General features: G+C 47.3%; 1 protein-coding gene across 1 annotated transcript in view; it reads left to right on the forward strand.

Annotated features, from left to right (window-relative positions):
- SZT2 (SZT2 subunit of KICSTOR complex) overlaps positions 1–19,245 on the forward strand; it is a 606,663-nt gene that overhangs the window by 256,729 nt on the left and 330,689 nt on the right. Inside the window, exons 35-37 of the mRNA XM_069227802.1 lie at positions 3,472–3,588; positions 18,180–18,243; positions 18,881–19,066. Of these exons, the coding sequence (XP_069083903.1) occupies positions 3,472–3,588; positions 18,180–18,243; positions 18,881–19,066 (367 nt within the window). The remainder of the gene's footprint in view (positions 1–3,471; positions 3,589–18,179; positions 18,244–18,880; positions 19,067–19,245) is intronic.

Raw genomic sequence — 19,245 nt, forward strand, 5'->3', positions numbered from 1 at the left:
CCTACCCAATTCACAGGGGCACTAGACAAGGATGCCCCTTGTCGCCACTACTATTTGCACTGGCCATTGAGCCGTTAGCAGCCCAACTGCGAAGCGATGGCAAAGGGAAAGGGATACACTAGGGACAATCGGAGCATATAATTTCCCTTTACGCGGATGATATACTTATCTACCTCAGGGACGGAGAGACAGGACTCTCCTGGGCTCTGGATGCCCTGGAGCACTTTGGGACCTTGTCAGGACTGCGCCTCAATAGAGGCAAAACATATGTTTTACCCATGCTGACGGGTTGCAATCGGCCCGCTTCGTGCCCTGAGGACGTAGGTTGGGCGCCGAGGACATTTAAGTACCTGGGAATACAGGTATTCCATGAGGTGAGGGACCTCCATGACGGCAATCTTGGGAGGGCACTCCGCTCCCTACGTGCCTCAGTGAAGTTCTGGCGCTCCTTGAGGTTAACCATAATGGCTAGAGTTGCATTGTCTAAAATGATAGTTCTGCCCCGTTTACTTTATTACTTCGCGAATCTGCCGCTGCTGGTCACTTCGGCGTGGTTCCTCGAACTTAATACACTGATTAGGGAGTTTATATGGGACGAAGGTCGTACGCACAGCACTTTGGACTCTCTGTAGGCCGACACACCTGGGGGGCTTGGGAGTCCCTGACTTTGAGTTTTATTATTTAGCATCACAATTGCAATGGATTGCTGCGTGGCTGGGAGGAAGTGAACAATTGGATAGATGCACCGCTCAGGGAGAGATTGGAGTGGAACGAATCATTGCACAGATGTTAAATATGAAAAGGACCAAGCAGGCGGACAGTATGATGACGAGCGTAGCAGCAGCATGCTGAAAAAAAAGTACGAGAAGATTAGGGGTAGGACAGCCATACTCCCCGGAGCTGCTGCTCTCGGTACTGAGGGAAGAAACAGATGAGAGGGGCCTGGTGGGCTTGGGCCTGGGACCCTGGAAGAAAGCAGGTGTGGGGACAGTTGGGGCGCTGTTCCGAGAGGGGGTGCTGAGGTCTTTTTCGGATCTAACAGAAATGGGAGTCCAGAGGGGACAGTTTCTCCAGTACAGGAAACTAACACACACCCTTAGAGAACACTGGGGAACGATTAATGCAGAACCTCCCACCCACAGAGTACTACACTTACTACTAACGTCTGGCGGGGACTCTCACTTAATTGCTAAAATCTATAGGTCTCAAAACGAGGAATCACTGGATGCACTGCAACCCCAGAGAAAAAAGTGGGAAAAGACAGTGAGCAGGGAACTAACAGATGCGGAGTGGAGCAGGGTACTAGCATATCCCCAGACGGTATCCAGAAACACTCGGCTGAGGTATATACAGTACAACTATATGCATAGAACATACCTCACCCCACATAGATTGACACAAATTTACGGGGGAACTCCAAAGACATGCCCTAGGTGTGGGAACGTAAGCGCAGACTTCGATCATATGGTGTGGAACTGCCCAGAGCTCCAGAGGGGCTGGGTTGCGACGCTGGCTGACCTGGCGCGAGTGCTGGAGGTGGAGCTTTGCCTGTCCCCAGCTACATGCTTACTGGGTTTGAGAGCGGGTATCCCTCTAGGGAGAGTGAGGGGGTGCTTTCTAGATCTAGCACTTGTCCTCTATAGCAGGCGGATTACAATGGGCTGGAAATCCCCCAGGTGCCCATCAGCGAGTGAGTGGAAACGGGACGTGTCAAGGTGGGCTTGAGCAGAACTACAAGTGTTGAAAAGCGAGGAGGCAAGGGGCATGCACCAAACTCCCATCGCCCTGGGATGGGAAGAAATACTTTTGAGATGGGACAATCTGACCAGGGAAGAGGAAGTGGTTGAGGAAGGGCCAGAGTAACCAGTGGTGTGGGGCACGGGGCAGCGGGATGAGCTGGAGAATACAAAAGAATGAAGGGGCGGGGAGGGGGGACGGGGACCACCTGGGGCGGACAGTCGATGAGACAGGAAGGCTGAACCCCATGAGATAGGACATAGATAATCACCCCCCCCAAAGCACATCTACCCCAGACGTAGGAGACAGAGATAATGATCAGAGGAAGGTACTGGCTCAGCCTCAGTGGAGTGAGGGGGGGGGGAAGAGAAAAGAAGCAAAGAATAAAACCCACCATGGCAGTAAAGGTCGCATGTTTGCAATAGCGCCATCAAGTTAAAATAATAGGTAGTATTAGTGAAGACTGTTATGTAGACACACGGGTAATCCAGGTTGCAGACGACCATAGGACAGGGATGAATACCCTAGTCACTGAAACAAGCTAGGCACACTGCAACCTTAAAGACACTAAACACTCCTAAGATAAAAAGAAATGTGGTGGGAGCTCTAAGAGAATGCAGGAATCTGTTGTACCTTTAAAGGATCAATAATGTGCATTAAATGGAAACCTGTTGATGTTACCAATGATATTGCAAATGTAACGCAGTGAAAAGTTAATAAAGATATATTTCAAAAAAATCAATGCAGTCTTTTATCAGCACAGAAGATACATCCTCTGCTATGAACAGACGTTTCTCAGCACTAAAGACAATCATCAATGAACAAAGATTTGTTAGCAGCATACGGAGAATTCTCAACCCACCCAGCCAGTACATACCCTACAGCAGTTCAACCACTTCTTTTGTGGCAGAGGTGGGCTAAGAGATGCTGGCAACTGCTGCACAGTGCCCAAGAAAGGCCCTGCTAGCTGGCATTTATGCCTACTCTGTGAGTGCAATGGTGGTTTCTGTTGCGCTTACCAAGGGACGTCACAGTGCGCCGGGCAGCCACTTTGTCTTCACTACAAACCTTTGCCAGATATTACTGTCGGCTCCGGAAAGAAGTAAGGAATACCTCGCAAGGGTTTGGTTGCATCATTTACTTGGTTAATCAGGACTGTGCAGTCCCACCTCAAAGCGGGCATTGCTTGAGGACTCATTCGTAAGGTGACAAAATGTGCAAGGAAGTATCAGTGAGACGAAGGGCACTGTAACTTCCCAAAGGCTCCTAACCACCCTTCGTCTTCCCCTTCTGATGCAGTTGTTCTTCATAAGATCACACAGTTAACAAGTGTTGCTTTCATGTTATATAATCTGCTGTCTTTAAACTCCTTTTGGTTCCTCTCTGCACGTCTTGGGTGAGTAGGGGCATATATAAGGACCTAACAGCAGCACACTAGTCAGCACCATACACCGGCACCTGTGGTAACATTTGGGAGCCACCTGGTGGCATTGGCAATCTACTACTGAAAAAAAAGTTTCTAAATCCAGTACAGTGTGTAGGAAATATCCATAAGGTGAGGACTGTAGGAAAGATATAGTATCCATCTGAATATATTGCTACCAAAGTCAACTAACTTTTATGTTGGGCAAACAAAACTACCAGGATTATATTTTACTTTTGTTATCAAGACAACACAACTTTCTTCTCCGAATATCAGCTTCTTGTAATGACTTATTTTGCTGTCTCTTGTAGGTACGCATCAGAAAGCAGCACCTCCTTCACCCGCTCACCAGGACGGTCCTCCTCGTTCCGCTCTGATGAGGAAATGGTGCCAGCACTGGATCGATTTCCATCCTCTAGTGATGAAAGGTGGGAGCCTGTTCAGACAACTGTGACCTTTAACATTGATCTTCTCAGAGATGCACACAACCTGTGACTTAACACACTACCAGGAGCACTCGAGAACGTTAGATGGCGTATTGCAGGCGCTAGCCATCTGGTAATCACTGCTGCTCCCTCTCTGATGACTAGTGTGCTATGATTTTAATCAGATTTACACTTTTGGATATTTGACCATAAGTGACCGAAAGAAGTGAAGATGCTGAAAATGGACATGAGCTCATGTAGACTCCACTCCCTATCACATTTGTGAAAATCATTATACTCTTACTTCAGGCCTGCTCCATGATGCAATTTCAGCAGACCTCCATAGATAGTTTTACATACATTAAATCTAAATATGAATCACTTATACATTCAGTTGTTATCTGAAATATTTTCATAGAACTGGCCCTCTACCAATATTAACCCATCCCTTTATTGTAAAATCAAAAGTCTACTAGGTGGTAAAAGTTAGTTTTTTTGTTTCACAAATTTTAACGGCCTATTTATGTGCCAAATGAGCATCAGCTAGAAGGACACTTTTATACACCCAACTCGATTAATGTTATTACTGATTTCGAGGATTAGCCCAAAAATATAACGTGTTGTTTCACGTTGGACTGAGTGTAGCAGTAGACCACCAATCCAGAGATGAGACCTAATCTCGGGAGCCACAAAAGTATTTCATTGGTTAATGATTGCAGATAGAAAATTTTCTGAAACAATCTATCTAATCCCACAAAGCCCCTAAGCGCAGCAGAGGTATTAAGGTGAATGTATTATTGCAAACCTCATTACAGACCTTTCACTCCATCCATTACTAAACTACCTTTCCAAAGCTCATTTCCTCTGTAGCGGGTGCATAGCTTTGCAGGGAATTACCCTAAATGATCCATAGGAAGTCAAGATTCATGATACCTATATTTGGCATATTTGTATACGATTGCACCAGTGTAGGTGGTAAATGAGGCATTCTAAGATGTGATATCCCTTGTAGTTTTGTGAACGCATATTCTCATCTTGTAAATCAGAGGTACTTGCAAACAATTCCTGGGTAGTCTAAAAATGTATCGTAGGGCGTTATTCGTATTAAACAACCACTGAAACAAAGTAATAAAGAAAACATGGCAGGTCTCTGTGCTCTTTTTACAGTATTTTAAATCAAATTACAGATGAAAACTACTTCCCAAAATTATTTAAGATAATTGCACTTCACTTCACTTTTGGCCAAAGTGGAAATTTTTAGAAGGCAATTTTATAAAGCATTTTATAGATCCTCCTAGAAGCGGGTGTAGGAAAGTGCCTCTTTTTGACATGATCACCCCCACTTTTGCCTGATAGAAGATGCAATTTTGACTGAAAGTGCACTGTGTTCCTCCTATCCAGATCCCCAGTGCCATATCTCTTTCCATAAAACTGTGCAGTGGTTCCCCAATTGGCAATATCTTAGGCATCCTTGTAAGTTCCTAGTAAATGGTACCCCTGGTACCTAGGGCATGGGTACCAACGAGGCTGCAACATGTATTGTGCCACCCTCGGGAACCCTCACCTAGCACATGCAGACTGCTGCGTGTATTGGTGCAGTTAAAAGTAAAAACCCAATATGGCGCACAGCCTTTGTGCCTTGTCCCCTAATGCTACATACAATATATGTAGGCCACCTCTACAGCAGGCCTTACAGCCCTAAGGTAGGGTGCATTATATTCAATGTGAGGGCATATCTGCAAGAGCAGATATGTCCCTGCTATGACTTTGCCGATTCTAAGACATAGTAAGTGAACAGGGAAGCCATTTTAAGTGAATGACTGGACACTGGTCAATACGAGTTCTACAGCTACATGATGGCTTCACTGAAAATAGGCATGTTTAGTATCAAACATCTTGTATTAATAAACCCCCAGTGATTCCAGTGAAGGATTTATTTATACATGCACCCAGAGGGCACCGCAGAGGTGCTCCCTGAAAAAACACCATCTACCTGTGTGCTGTCTAATTATTTTTAACTAGCCTGCCACCATCAGACAGGTTTCTGACCCCCAAGGGTGGGAGCCTCGGCTCTTAGGCAGTCAGGAACAAAGCCTGGTCTGGCAGGAGTGTTAACACTGCCCACCCAACAGGACGACCTGTAAATCTGCATTCCAAGGCAGGGGCTTCAAAGGACTGTTAGTCTACAGGTTCTGCAGGGTCTATGGGGATTGGTCCCGTTAAAGAGAGGCTGAATGTTTGGACTGCGAGGCCAGTCGGGCTGGACCAGCAGGTGGGCTCAGCTCTCACAATGCTCGGCGATGTGGGGACACCTTAGGTCCTCTTCTCCATGGGCCACGGGTGATGGATGCAGAGGTGTCTTGGGGTGTCGGGTTTTCGTCTCCGGGAGCACTCGCGGTTGAGGGGGCCTGCGAACAGAGGCTGTAGGTGGCCCCAGTGAGTCCACATTGGGAAGTCCAAGGTGTGCTCTGTCTCTGGAGGATCACGCTGGCACCTTTGGCCCCCTTCAGATCGGGCTAGGTGCAGTGATGGTTTTCAGTGTTGGGTTTTGGCAGTCTGGAGTCCTCTCAGGTTTCTTGGGGTGACTTCATGATGCAAGGAATCCGCTCTGCTCCTCCATGGGATTTACTGGCTCTTTGATGAATACAGGCAGTCCTCTCAGGCTTTTGGAGGCACAACAGTTTGCAGGATGAGATGACTTTGGTTCAATTCAGTGGGAGTAACAGACAGACCAGCAGGGCTTGGTCCAAGTCGGGTGATTCTTTCTCAGTCTTTGCTTTTCCGGCTCTTTGTGTCCTTCTTTTTTGTAGGTCAGCAGGAATCTGATTTCCTGGTGCCAAGGACTCCTCTAAATACTGAATTTAGGGGAGTTGGGGGAACTGTAGGGTAATAGCCATTAGGCTACTAACCCCTGGAGTCACTATGCCACCTATATGACCAATTCCTGTGGGAAGTGGGAAATAACCCTGTGCCAGAGTTCCTAGTTCTGCCAACACCAAGATGACAGGCTTTCAAAAGTTGTGTCCACGTTAGGCTGCTCACCTAAGGGGTGGGACTGACCTAGGAGGTGGGCACACCTCCCTGACTACTAATTTTCCTGCCTGTTCAGGTGCCAAATGGGCTCTGGGGCAGGGGGGTTGGCATCCTCTCCTTTGAGGGGAGGCAGATCTACATACCAAGGGCGGTGAGCTTCTTTGAAGCTCCCTGCCTTGGAATGCAGATTTGCAAGTCATCCTGTTCGGAGGGGTATGGTAATGCCCCTGCTAGAGCAGGCTTTGTTGCTGTCTGCCCGAGAGCCAAGGCTCTCACCCTTGGGGTCAGAAACATATCTGGTGGTGGCCGGCTAGTTAGAACTAGTCAGCCAGTACACGGGTAAATGGTAGGTTTTTCAGTTTTTTTTTCTAAGGTCCCCTCTGGGTGCATGTGTTAATAAATTCATCACTGGCATCCGTGAGGGTTTATTAATACGAGACGTTTGATACCAAACATGCCTATTTTCAGTGAAGCCATCATGCAGCTGGGGAACTACCCAGTGCCCAGCACATGCACTTAAAATGGCTTTCCTGTTCACTCATTGTGACCAAGCATCAACAAGACATAGCAGGGGCATAACTGCTCGTGCAGATATGTCCTCACATGTAATATAATGCATCCTGCCTTAGGGCTGTAAAGCCTCATGTAGGGGTGCTTTCATATATTGCATGCAGTGTTAGAGGACATGGCACAACGGCTGTGTGCCATGTCGTGTTTTAACTTTTAGCTGCACCAAGACACGCAGCCTCCAATGGCAGTCTGCAAGTGCTAGGTGAGGGGTCCCTGAGGGTGGCACAGTACATGCTGCAGCCCTTTGGGACCCTCTTTGGTACCCATGCCCTAGGTACCAGGGGTACCATTTACGAGGAACTTACAGGGGTTCCATAGGTATTGCCAATCGGGTATCAATTGCACAGTTTTAGGAAAGGAGATTCGGCACTGGGGACCTGGACAGTAGGATATCAGTGTGTTATGTCGCAGGCCGTGACTTGACCTGCAGGTCGGCCCTCTCATTCTCACACGGTCCGTGGGGCTGCGCAACAACCCACAATTATCTCCATAGCGTCATACCGCCAATTGCTCTTTTCACTTGCCTGTAGCTTGGTGGGCCATGTTGATGGCCATGGAGGGCCAATCTTAGTTTTGGTGAGTGACTGGCATGAAAGCATTCTTCTCCTCGGGGCCATGTTCCTCTTCTTTGTAGTTCTTTCTCCCAGAATCCCTCAGTAAGGGTTTTTGTTACATCTATTCACCATGGAAGTGCTACCATGCTCTCTCTTTTCCTTTTTCCTATTCAAAATCGTGGCTTAAAATTCTTCTGCCATCACTTCCTGTCTTTGTGTATAGAAGGGTCAGAACTGTCCTTTCTCTTTTCGTTGCAGCACTCTTTGCAACTGCTGGTGTGCCTGCGCTCTTTTGCTGGTTACTTGCTGACTCCTCGTTCCTGTTGCCTCTGTCCATTGGTGGTTCTGATTCTTGTGTCGTATCCTGATTCTTCCTTGTGCCTTCCTTGTCTGCTACTCTTTAGTCCTGTTCTAGCCTTGGATTCTTCATCTGTTCCATCCATCTTCCGCCTTCTAAGGTCTCCAGTTTCTATCAGGGTTTTTTTCCCTTTGGGGTATTTCCTCCTGGGGACTCCTGTAAGGCACCGTCTGCTTAGGTGTTCCATTGCCAGCAGCACCGTGGCTACCAGAAGGGGTTGCCCCTACCTCAGACAAGAACCTTCAAAATCCGAACCATGAACCTTCCTTTCGCACTATGACTACAAAGAAGAGTCTGTTCACATGAGAACCTGACGCAGTGCATCCCTCAAAATTCCTTCAATTACCAGGCAAAAAGTGGGGATGACCATGTCAAAAAGGAACAATTCTCTACACAATCCTGCTCAAACAGCCAAGCACTGGTACACCTAAACTATCCTTATGCACTGAATCATAGATCTGCACATGTGCTGGCATCACCGTAATAAATTACGGTATTGAGTGCAAGTGAGCAAACATGTGACCCCCATCATTGAAATGAAGGACCTCACCTCTACATCAGAAGACTTTCAAGCAGCAGAAAACACCCCAGTTGCCTTTGCCTGTAATAGTCACCAGGCAGTACACAGAGCCCTTCAAATGCATTATCTGTACTTAGGATGCTGCAAACAAGCACAGCCTGCCAAGCAGTACCCAGGCTTCTGTAACCCGATATCAGCTGTCAGGACGGTGTACCCCAATATCATGACTATGCTGCAGTCGTGAAGCATCACCAGTGGGCCCCTGAATGTGCAATCTGGTAGCAGCATCCAAAAGATTGCACCCCAGCACCAGTCCTCAACTCTACACCAGCTGCAAAGCAGCATATTCTTTCTTTCAGTATGGCAACTGCTTTTACAACACTGCCTTCCAGCATCTAATTGCTGCAGTTGGCAGCCAACCCGCATCCAAGTTTCCCGGAACAGGAAACCTGCAAATGGATGTTTAAAAGTGTGTGGCTGCTAGCCTATCATTGAAAGACTAGAAATGATTGCAACATCATCAATGCAGAGTGACAAATCATTCATCCAAGGTCTATGCAACCACTGACGCGACCGGTTCTCTGCTGTTGTCAGGTCTGAAGGCCAGCTCTGCATACCTGGACTCCTAGAGCTTTCCACATTCCTTTTTGTGGCATTTCATGCTATCCTCACCAAGATGCAGCTGAAGTTCAGACTGTAAGCTGACTCCAACCTGCCATTTTTCAGTCTCTTCCAGTCATTGTACATCCTTGAACAAGGTTCTGTTTGTCACTCTGCCTGGAGTCCTACAAAGTAACACTTTTCGCATGACTAGAGCAAGCAAAGTATTTTTCTCAGTGTAGTGCCCAGTAGTGTATCACTTTTCATGTGCAGAATTTTGGTTAAAAGAAAGACAAAGACCAAACTACATAATAAAGGAGGTCAAGTCACAAAATAGTAGATATAAATAGGTCATTGCTTGTGTATGTTGAGGGTCCAAACCCTGTACAAGGCTTGCAAATCAGTCTTGACCCTGTTCCTCATGGGAACAGTCCAGCCCGAACTGCCAACCCAGGTCCTCCCTGGACCGGAAACAAGCATCCTGGGACCGGTTTCGGTGTATCACCCTTTATCAGCCAGGCTAGCTTGAATCCAGTTGCGCAGTGAGCACGGGACCCATGTCTGAGCATACCCTTCTCATTTAGGGCGACATATGCAAAAAGAAGAGGTGATGGACGGAATGCTGAACAATGCAAGTGTTCACCCCCAATCACAATGATCTGGGTTTAATCCATCGTTTTTCCAAGAAGGCACTGTTTTTCTCCTTTCAGTCAATCTGACCTGATTTCAGAAAGTGTAATTCAACAAATGCAATATATAAAGCAGTTGAGATTGCATATGAGATAAAATGCTAAAAAAACGCACTGCCACAGAAAGCTGGACTGGCCACAAATCATACAGGGAAAACCTGTATAAACTATTGGACAATTAACTGCTTTCAGATCTTCCATAAGCTTTTTATACTCTCACACATGATTTGTTGCTACTGAGAAATAATGCTCAGGAGCCCTGTGTCATATTATGAAATAGAGAAATGTCTCCAGAGTTTCTCTTCAGAACTCTCTGTAAAACCTTTGTTCTTTTACCAGATTCATCTAAAATATCCTCTCAATTTTGTTGTATGACAAATGTTTCATTTTATTTCCCCACTGCCTTATAAGTCTCATGGATACTTCCAATCACAGATTCCTCGCCTTTAGAATATCCTCAAGTGCCAGACTGGATCTGGAAGATTATCCAGAATAGACCCTGCACACCAATAGGTGGTGGTGTGTTGCTCCGCGTCGACTCTGCTCAGCCCGGAAAGTGACGACTGGAGCTGTATATACATACCATCAAAGCACTCTGACATTAGGGTCTATCTGCACCTCCATACCCTCCTACTTTTTCCCTAGTGTTAGACCTGGCATCTTTTGGCGTGTTCCCCCTTTTTTGCCTTCTGACCTCCTGTTTTTATGGTATGCTGGACTATGTTTTTGCTGGTTTATTGTCTCTGCGCACTTTACCGCTGGTGATCAGTGCTAAAGTGCAAGTGCTCCCTATGTACATTGTATTGGTGATTAGTTTATCCATGATTGGCATATTTGATTTACTCATAAGTCCCTAGTAAAGTGGACTATGTGTGCCCAGGGCCTGTAAATCAAATGCTAGTAGTGAGCCCGCAGCACTGATTGTGCCACGCACATGATAAGCCCTGTGAAAAGGTCCCCGACCTGCCACTACAGCGTCTGTGTGTGCAGTTTTAAACTGCCAGTTTGACCTGGCAAGTGTACCCACTTGCCAGGGCCAAACCTTCCCTTTTACTACATGTAAGTCACCCCTAAGGTAGGTCCTAGGCATCCCCATGGGCAGGGAGCAGTGTATGTTAAATGTAGGACATGTACTGATGTGTTTTACTTGTCGTGACAGTGAAGTACTGCCAAATTTGGTTTCCCTCTTTGCAAAGCCTATCTTTCCGATAGGTTAACATGTAGACTGCCTTTAAATAACGTTTAAGTGTAGTTTCCCATTGGGAGCAGATGGAGATATGGAGCTTGGGAGCCTCTGAACTCACAATTAAAAAAACATATATTTTGGTAAAGTTGTTTTTTAAATTGCTAGTTTGAAAATGGCACTTTTAGGAAATGGACATTTTCTTGCTTATACCATTCTGAGACTCTGCCTGCTTGTGTATTCCACGTCTGGGTCAGACTGACAGTTGGGCTCTAGAAAGTGACACACAGGGAGTTAGGGTGTACCCTGTATATCCTGATGAGTCTCCTGGACTAGAGTGGGGAGGGAGGAGCTGACGCTTACACTTACACCTGAAAGAGCTGTGCCTGTCCTCACACAATGCAGTCTGCAACCCCCTTGTGTGTCTGGGGCCAGGCAGGATCTTGACAACAGAGACTTTCCTTTGGGGATTTCCTACTTCAAAGGCGAAAAGGGATATAAGTAGTGGACCCAAACGTTCGGAACACTTCTGGATCAATAGGAACTTCTGCCAAGGAGAAGAGCTGGAGGAGGATTACTGCCCCTTTGCTGTTTGTGCTTTCCTGGGTTGGCCTGCAGTTGCTGCTTCTGCCTTAAAGAGGACAAAGACCGGACCTTGCTTGTGTATCCTGCTTGTGAAGTTTCTCGAAGGGCTTGAAGTAGAGCTTGCTTCCTGTTGGAAGTCTCAGAGAGATCAAAGACTTGAGCTTTATCTGCCTGCAGCAGAAGAAAAACCACTGCAAAGCCATCAAGAACCCCGCTGTCTTCACCTTGACCTGGCTTTGTCCCACGGAGCCGTGCCCCACGTCGCACTACAACCCTGGTCTCCCTGATGCCGTCACCAAGCCTCTGCTTGCACCATGACCTGTGGGCCCCGCACTCCGCATCGCCTTGCTCACACAGCAGCCTTGGAATACCCGCCGCTCCTCGCTGACACTGATGCCGCTGCCTGCACTGTGGCCTGAGGACACTGCTCGTTAGGTACACGATGCACCATCCCGCACCGCAGCCCCGGTCCATCATCGCCATCTCCATCGACTCCAGTGTTGTCAACAGAGACCCCTGTCTTCACTGTAACCCGTGGACACCGCACAGAGCCCACCCCGTGCTGCACCACTGCCTTGGGCCTACCAGCGACACCGCTTCTGCAATGACACCGCTGCCTGCACTGTGACCTGGAGACACCACATGTCGCACCACCCCGCTTCACACTGCAGCCTTGGTGTCACCGATGCCGTCACCAAGCTGCTGCCTGCACCGTAACCTGTGGGCACTGCACGTCGCATCGTCCCGCTTCGCATCGCAGCCCTGACTCCATCCACGCCAGCACTCCTGACTTTGTCATCAGCCCAGAGTTTCATCTACAATGCGTGTGACTTCAAGGGCCTGACAACCCCCGCACCGACCTCCGGAACCAGCACCTGCGACACCAGCGACGCCATACTCTCCCCGGCCCCATAGCTAGCCCGCGATGCCGCAGCGGCCTGAACTGTTGGATCTGTTGTTCATGATACCCTGATTGCCCCAGACAGCTATTGACTTCAAGGAACTGTATTTTTGTTAATTCTTGCAAAATTCATATCTTTATTACTGTATGTTGGATTTTTCTCGTTTTGATCTTGTTTTACACAGAAATATTGGCTATTTTTCTAAAACTGGTGTGGTGTCCTTTTGTAGTGTTTTCACTGTATTACTGTGTGTTATGAGCAAATGCTTTACACATTGCTTCTGAGATAAGCCTGAAAGCTCGTGCCAAACTACCAAGAGGGTGAGCAGGGGTCATCTGAACTGGATATCCCCACCTATCCTGACTAGAGGGAAGGTTCCTACTTGGACAGGGTGCAAACCGACTGCCAACTGGAGACCCCATTTCTGACAACTAGCTTGTTGGTCAAACATTTTCCAGTGTGCAAGGGAAAATGCCCCTTTATAAAACTACTGGGTTTGAACCTGGCAAGGACTGTTGTATCCAGTTGTGATGGATTCTTTGGGCTATGCCTTTGGTGTTTAGGTTCAGGCCATGACTCCAAATCATGTGAACAGTGTGCCCTGAAGAACCTGAAGGCAATCTGGGAAACCAAGCTGTATTTCGCTGAGCACACCTTAAGGAGGTCATGCTTCATATTCTGGCATATAATGGTTCCATCTGCCATGCCTTCGGGCCTTGTTTATCTGCGGAGGCCACAGCCGGGTTCCTACCAGTGCTACTGCCTATGGCACCGGCTATGCCTCCCGGACACGCTTCGAATCAGATTCGACTTTGGAGCCAATTCCATGCCTGGCATTACAATCCCTACCGATTCCTGCCACGTCAACGCTGGCACTGATGTTGTAGGTGCAGAAGATGCAGAGGGGAATGGCAAGTCCATGGATGTGACCGACTCAGAGCCTAATCCGTCTTAACCTCAGCAGAAGCTGCAGGCGAGTTTAATCCCTAGGACCCTGGCTTTCATTCATTCTGACTCCTACAAGTCAGTACCATTCTCCAGGTTTTGGTGATGAGGTGGGTGGTGGGAACGAGTTTGTCCCGTAATATGATGGTGACACTTTTTAAATGGACCTACAAGAGGCCAGTGGGCTGGATGCTTCCCCTGACACTGGACTAAACACTCTCCCAGCTCGCCCCATCCTCAGTCATTCCACCGAATGTTGCTTCGTTATGGTTAGTAGAGCAGCAGAAGTTCTAGTTTTATAACTACCTTCAGTCAAAGTAAAGACTAACATTTTCACTGAGGTGCTGCAACCCAGACAGTCCTCATCAGAACCTCTGCTACCATTCAATGAATTGTTAACTGACACTCTTATGAGCACTTGGTTCAAATGTTTCTCTGGTCCATCAGAAAACAAGACCAGTGGCACATGGCTATAGACTTCCAGGTGACCCTGCCTTTCTCACACACTACTCTACTCTGGAGAGCCTGGTGGTACAGGTCTCCAGTAGCAGAGTTAACCCTAGTTCCTTTTCTTTTGCCCCATTCGACAGGAAGTTGAGGAAAATGGAGGCATTTGAAAAGAGGATGTTTTCCTTTGCTAGCCTCAGTAAACGCCAGCCGCTTGCTGGGGTACTACCATCACAGATTATGGGACTCAGTTGCTGAAATATTACTTGCAGTCCCAGAGGAAGTCTGAGCCAGTTTGGCACAGACCATTCAGGATGGTGAGTATATGGCCAAGGACATTATCAGGACTGGACATACCAGACTGTCTGGGAAGCACCTCAGCCTTAGCATGGTGCTCTGGTGCTACATGTGGATGGGCTCTATGGGCTTTTTGAGTGACATTCAAGCATCACTTATGGATATGTCTTTTGATGGGTCTTGCCTCTTTGGTGAGAAGGCAAACACCACCATTGAGCACAATGCAGAAAGCAAAGCAACTGCATGCTTCCTTGATCTTTCCACACCCGCAAGGCAGTATCCACAACAATTTTGCCCCTTTTGAGGCATCACTAGGAGTTTTGTATTCAGGCAACGGCAAGGCCTACAATTCCAATAATAGGTACCTTAGTGTTTTTGCAGTCAGGGTAGGGAATCCGGCCAACAGGGATAACAAACTTCCCAGTTGTCAGCGCCACCAGTAGAAGCCTCCAAGTCATTTTAGTTTCACCTTAGTGGCACACGACCACCCAATGGATCACTCCTTTTCTCAGTGGGTGGCAAGCAATAACGTCCACCAGGTAAGTCCTGCAGATGGTCCATGGCGACTACACCATGCCATTGATTGTCATCCCACTACCTACTTCAGAGTGGCTCTCAGAAGATCATTTGTCTATTTTGCTGTGCCAAGGCTCTTTTGGAAGAAGGAACCATAGAGTGTGTCTTGTCTTCGGAAATCGGAACTGGGTGTTAATTCCTCTCTTTCCTGTTGTTGAAAAAGGACAGAGGTCTTCGCCCTATTTTATTTTTTCAACCTCTCAAATTTTTCCATCAAAAGGACAAATACAAGCTGCCAACACTCTCTCTGCCATGAACCCAGGAGACTGGATGGTGGCTTTGGACCTGCAGGAGGCCTTTTTTCCATGTTCATGTCCAGCAAGCCCACAGCTGTAACTCTGGTTCAAAGTGGGCCACAAGCATTCTCAGTTTACCCTGCTCCCTTTTGGCCTCACCAGTGCCCTTCAGCTGTCAAAAAAGTGATGGTTGTGCTTATCTTTAGAGGGCGGGGGCAGCACTCTTCCCCTATGTGGACGACTGGTTGTTGAAGGCAGTCTCGCTACAGTCAGTCATAGACCACCTCTACACGACTGCAAACCTTCTTACATATTTGGGGTTCACCATCAATGTACTGGAAGGCACACCTGACTCCTTTTCACATGAGCCAACCTGGATACAGCACATTTTCGAGTCTTCCGGAGCAAGGAGTCCACCACAATCGAGCAATGTTCCCAATAGTTCAGTCTCAGTCCTCAGTCTCAGTGAGGATGACTTTGAGACATCTAGGAGTATTGGCCCCCTATGTCCTACTTGTCAGTCATGCCAGATGGCATATGAAGGCTCTGCTGCGGGATCTGAATTCAGTGGGCACAGCACCAAGAGAAGCTCTTGGACTCTCTCCAGGTTCCTGAAGAGGCTGCAAAAGATCTGCAGTGGTGGTTGCTCAACCGCAACTGGAACGGTGGCAAACCTTTGCCCTGCTCCAATGAGAGCTGATGGTGATGACACATGCATCACTGCTGGTTTGGGGATGTCATCTGGGAGAGGTGGAAATCAGAGGACTTTGGTCTCCAGTGGAGACCCGCCTTCACGTCAGCCTGCTGATGTTTTGGGCTGTTCGCTTTATGTTGTAGGGCTTCCTGCCATGCATCAAGTGGAGGCTGGTTCAGGTCCTCACAAACAACAGCATGTGGTATTGCAGCAAGCAGGGCGAAGTGGGGTCCTGGACCCTATACAAAGGGGCCCTGGGCCTCTGGACCTGGCAGAATCATCTGGGAATCTCCCTGATCGTACTTCACCTGGTGGGGCCTTTAAAGACTAGGGTCGTCAAAATCAACTGGTGACACCTGGCAGATCACAATAGGTGACTACACCCAGAGGTGGCGCAGGATGTCTTCTTCCACTGGGAAGAGACCTGGCTTGATCGCTTCATCACCACCGAGAACCTGCAGTGTCAACAATTTTGCATGTTGGACTTTCCAAGAAGGCTGTCTGTCAAAAATGCATTCCACCTACAGTGATGCTCAGGATTCCTTTATGCTTTCACTCCGCTTCCTCTCCTGTTTGAGTTCTGAAGAAGATCAACAGGGGCCAGCCCAAAGTCATCTTGGTGGGCCAGAATTCAGCCAGGAGAGTGTTGTGCCTCAACTTCTGGGCCTGAGCATTTGTCCTCCGATCAGGCTGGTGCTTCAGCAGGATCTGCTGTCAGAGTAGCAGGACAGTGTCTTGCACCTAGGCCTGTGCAATCTACACCTCCATGCATGGCGATTAAGTGGGAGTAGTTCACAACATTCGATCTAGCTCCCAAAGTAGTGGATGTCATTCTGTAGGCTAGGCATCATCCTATGAAATCTATTTATGCCGGTTGCTGGCACAAGTTTGTGGCTTGGTGTTGCACTTGTAACGCAGACCTGCTGCAAGCCAAACTGTCTATGTGCTACAGTTTGTTTTGTCTTTCATCCCGCAAAGACTTGCAGTGGGCTCTGTTAAAAAATTAATTGTTGGCCGTCTAGGCATTTTTACGTTTACCATACTAACTGTCAAAATCACCTGTTGTTGTCCATGTTTTTAAAGCTTTGGTCTGCATGTCCCACCCCAAACCTTCTGTGATGCCTGACTGGGACTTTAGCTTGGTTCTTTCTTTTCTTATGTGTATGCCCTTGTAACTGTTACACGGCTTTCCTTTCAAGTGTTGGCCATGAAAACCTGTCTTTTCATAGCGATAGCATCAGCTTATCGCGCAAGTGACCTACTAACTTTGTTAGTCCAGCTGCCTTACACAACCTTCTTTCTGGACAGACCAATACTCAGTTGAGAGTGGCTTTTCTCCAGAAGGTTGTTACCTCTTTTTACATCAGCCAATTTGCCACTCTTCTGATGTTGTTCTCCTCTTCTCACCCCTCGAAAGAGGTGAAGAGACTCCATCTTTTGAATCCCAAAAGAGCACTCGGCTTTTAATGGATTGTACCAAGATGTTCTGTTCTTTGTGAAATTCTCTGATGCAAGGAAGGAAAAAGCAGTAGAGAGTTTGTACAGATCGGGGTAGTCCTTTGTATTAAGATCTGCTACACTATGGTGAAGTAGCAGCGTCTGGGAGGGATGAGGACCCATTCTATCAGGGCTCAGGTCGCTACCACCACATTGGCTTGCAGGGTTCCTGACCTGAATATTTGTCAGGTAGCATGCTAGGTCTGACGGGAAGCCCATTGTGGCCATTTTGCCTGGCAGGATTTTTTTGATCTGAGTCATTTCACATACCCACTACCTGGGGAGGTACTGCTTTGGTGTCTGTTCTAATAGTGAGGAATCTGTAGTTGGAAGTATCCACGAGAAGAACAAGTTACTTTCAGTAATGCTCTTTCTGGTGGGAGCTCTGTCTAACCAAGATTCCTCACTGCCTTCCACCTCACCATTCGAACCAATGGCCTCTTTTCTATCTAAAATGCTTCAAACTTAGAGCTGTGCACACTGTCACAATTGGTTACCTTTGGGTTGTGCGTCCTAGGGCATAAACAATATCTATACAAAAACTTACGCCAATGCGCTTTGTGGCTCCCATATAAGGCTCCAGGGTGGAACGAAGTTGATGCAGAGCCACACAACACCGGCACTACCTATCAGCATGCATGTGCTATGCTGAAAAAGCTTCTGTATTCAGTCTGCCATCTGGAGATCTTTTAAAGGTGAGAATATGCTGTTAGAATGGGTATCCACCAGAAAGAGGGTTACAAAAGGCAAGAAACGTGTTCATCTTTACACTCTTTGTTCAGTATAGGCTAGTAATTTTAGGGCTAGCTTTAGCTTCCACATGAACCCTGGAGGCATAAACATTGTGGAGTAGAATAGTTAGGATGGCACCTTTGCTCATCTAATTGTTGTTTTTCGCTCTTTCTCAGGCTCTGTGCTTTATCCAAGCTTCCAGTGGTGCACAGACAAGCCATTGAAGCCACGATGAGTGAGGTAAGTGTTTCTCAGTATGTAATGATGTGGTAAATTGTGCATGGTGTGCTACGTAGTATTGCGTAGGAGGTGCACAAAGTGGAGAATGAGGTAAGTATGCTACATACAGGAAAGAGGCAGGGGTTTGAGATAAGGAATGCACCAACAAGTATGTCTAATAATTACATAAAAGCTGTACCTAGACACTGAAGATGGGAAATAGCACTGATAGTGTGAAAGTGGTCGGGGAAGTTAGCAACCAAAATATGCTATAGCGTAACAAAGAATTGCAGTTTTGGTCTAATAAGGGAAACAAAGTCAATTTTTCGGTATTCTCTTTCCTGAATTTAGTAACTCTGGACTTTACACTAGGAGTCAGTATAGCTCTTTTGGGATGTGCGATGTAATGGATTGAAGATGCTAACCCTACCTCACTTTTCAGAAGAACACCTGTAGACAAAGTGTAAGGGGCATACTAGTGCACGGGGACACCACAGCTCATTTCAATCCATGTGTCATCCTCTGCAAAATGTAATAGTGATAAGAAGAAAAACAACCCCTGCTTGTAGAGTTTTTGGGCCCATGTATCATCTTCAAGCTTCTAAACCAGAAATTGCCGCCATCCTTAACACATTTTATGTATGTGTTTCTTCTCCAGATACGCTGGCTCCTGGAGGATGAAATAGTATCTGCTCTTCGTTATTCAAGAATCATCGATGCTTCCGTTCTACGCAAAGTAGCAAACCATGTGTCTAACTCCCAAGGCCGGTCTTGCTGTCACAGTGAGGTCGTCAGGCTGCAGTTTGTGTTTGGATCTGAACACTCCTTGGAGAAATTCAAAGAGGTAACATGCTGCCTACATCATGACATGGCATATCATCATTAATTTCAGTCAGCTACTAGAACGCCTATTAAGAGGGTTCAGCACCAACACAGGAGAGCAGAGAGGGGAGATGAGCACTGTCCCCAAACATGATCCCAAGTGGAGATGAGCACCCGCACCTCACACTTGAGAGCAGAGCT

This window comes from Pleurodeles waltl, chromosome 4_1 (genome assembly GCF_031143425.1).
Source record: "Pleurodeles waltl isolate 20211129_DDA chromosome 4_1, aPleWal1.hap1.20221129, whole genome shotgun sequence".
Lineage (NCBI taxonomy): Eukaryota > Metazoa > Chordata > Amphibia > Caudata > Salamandridae > Pleurodeles > Pleurodeles waltl.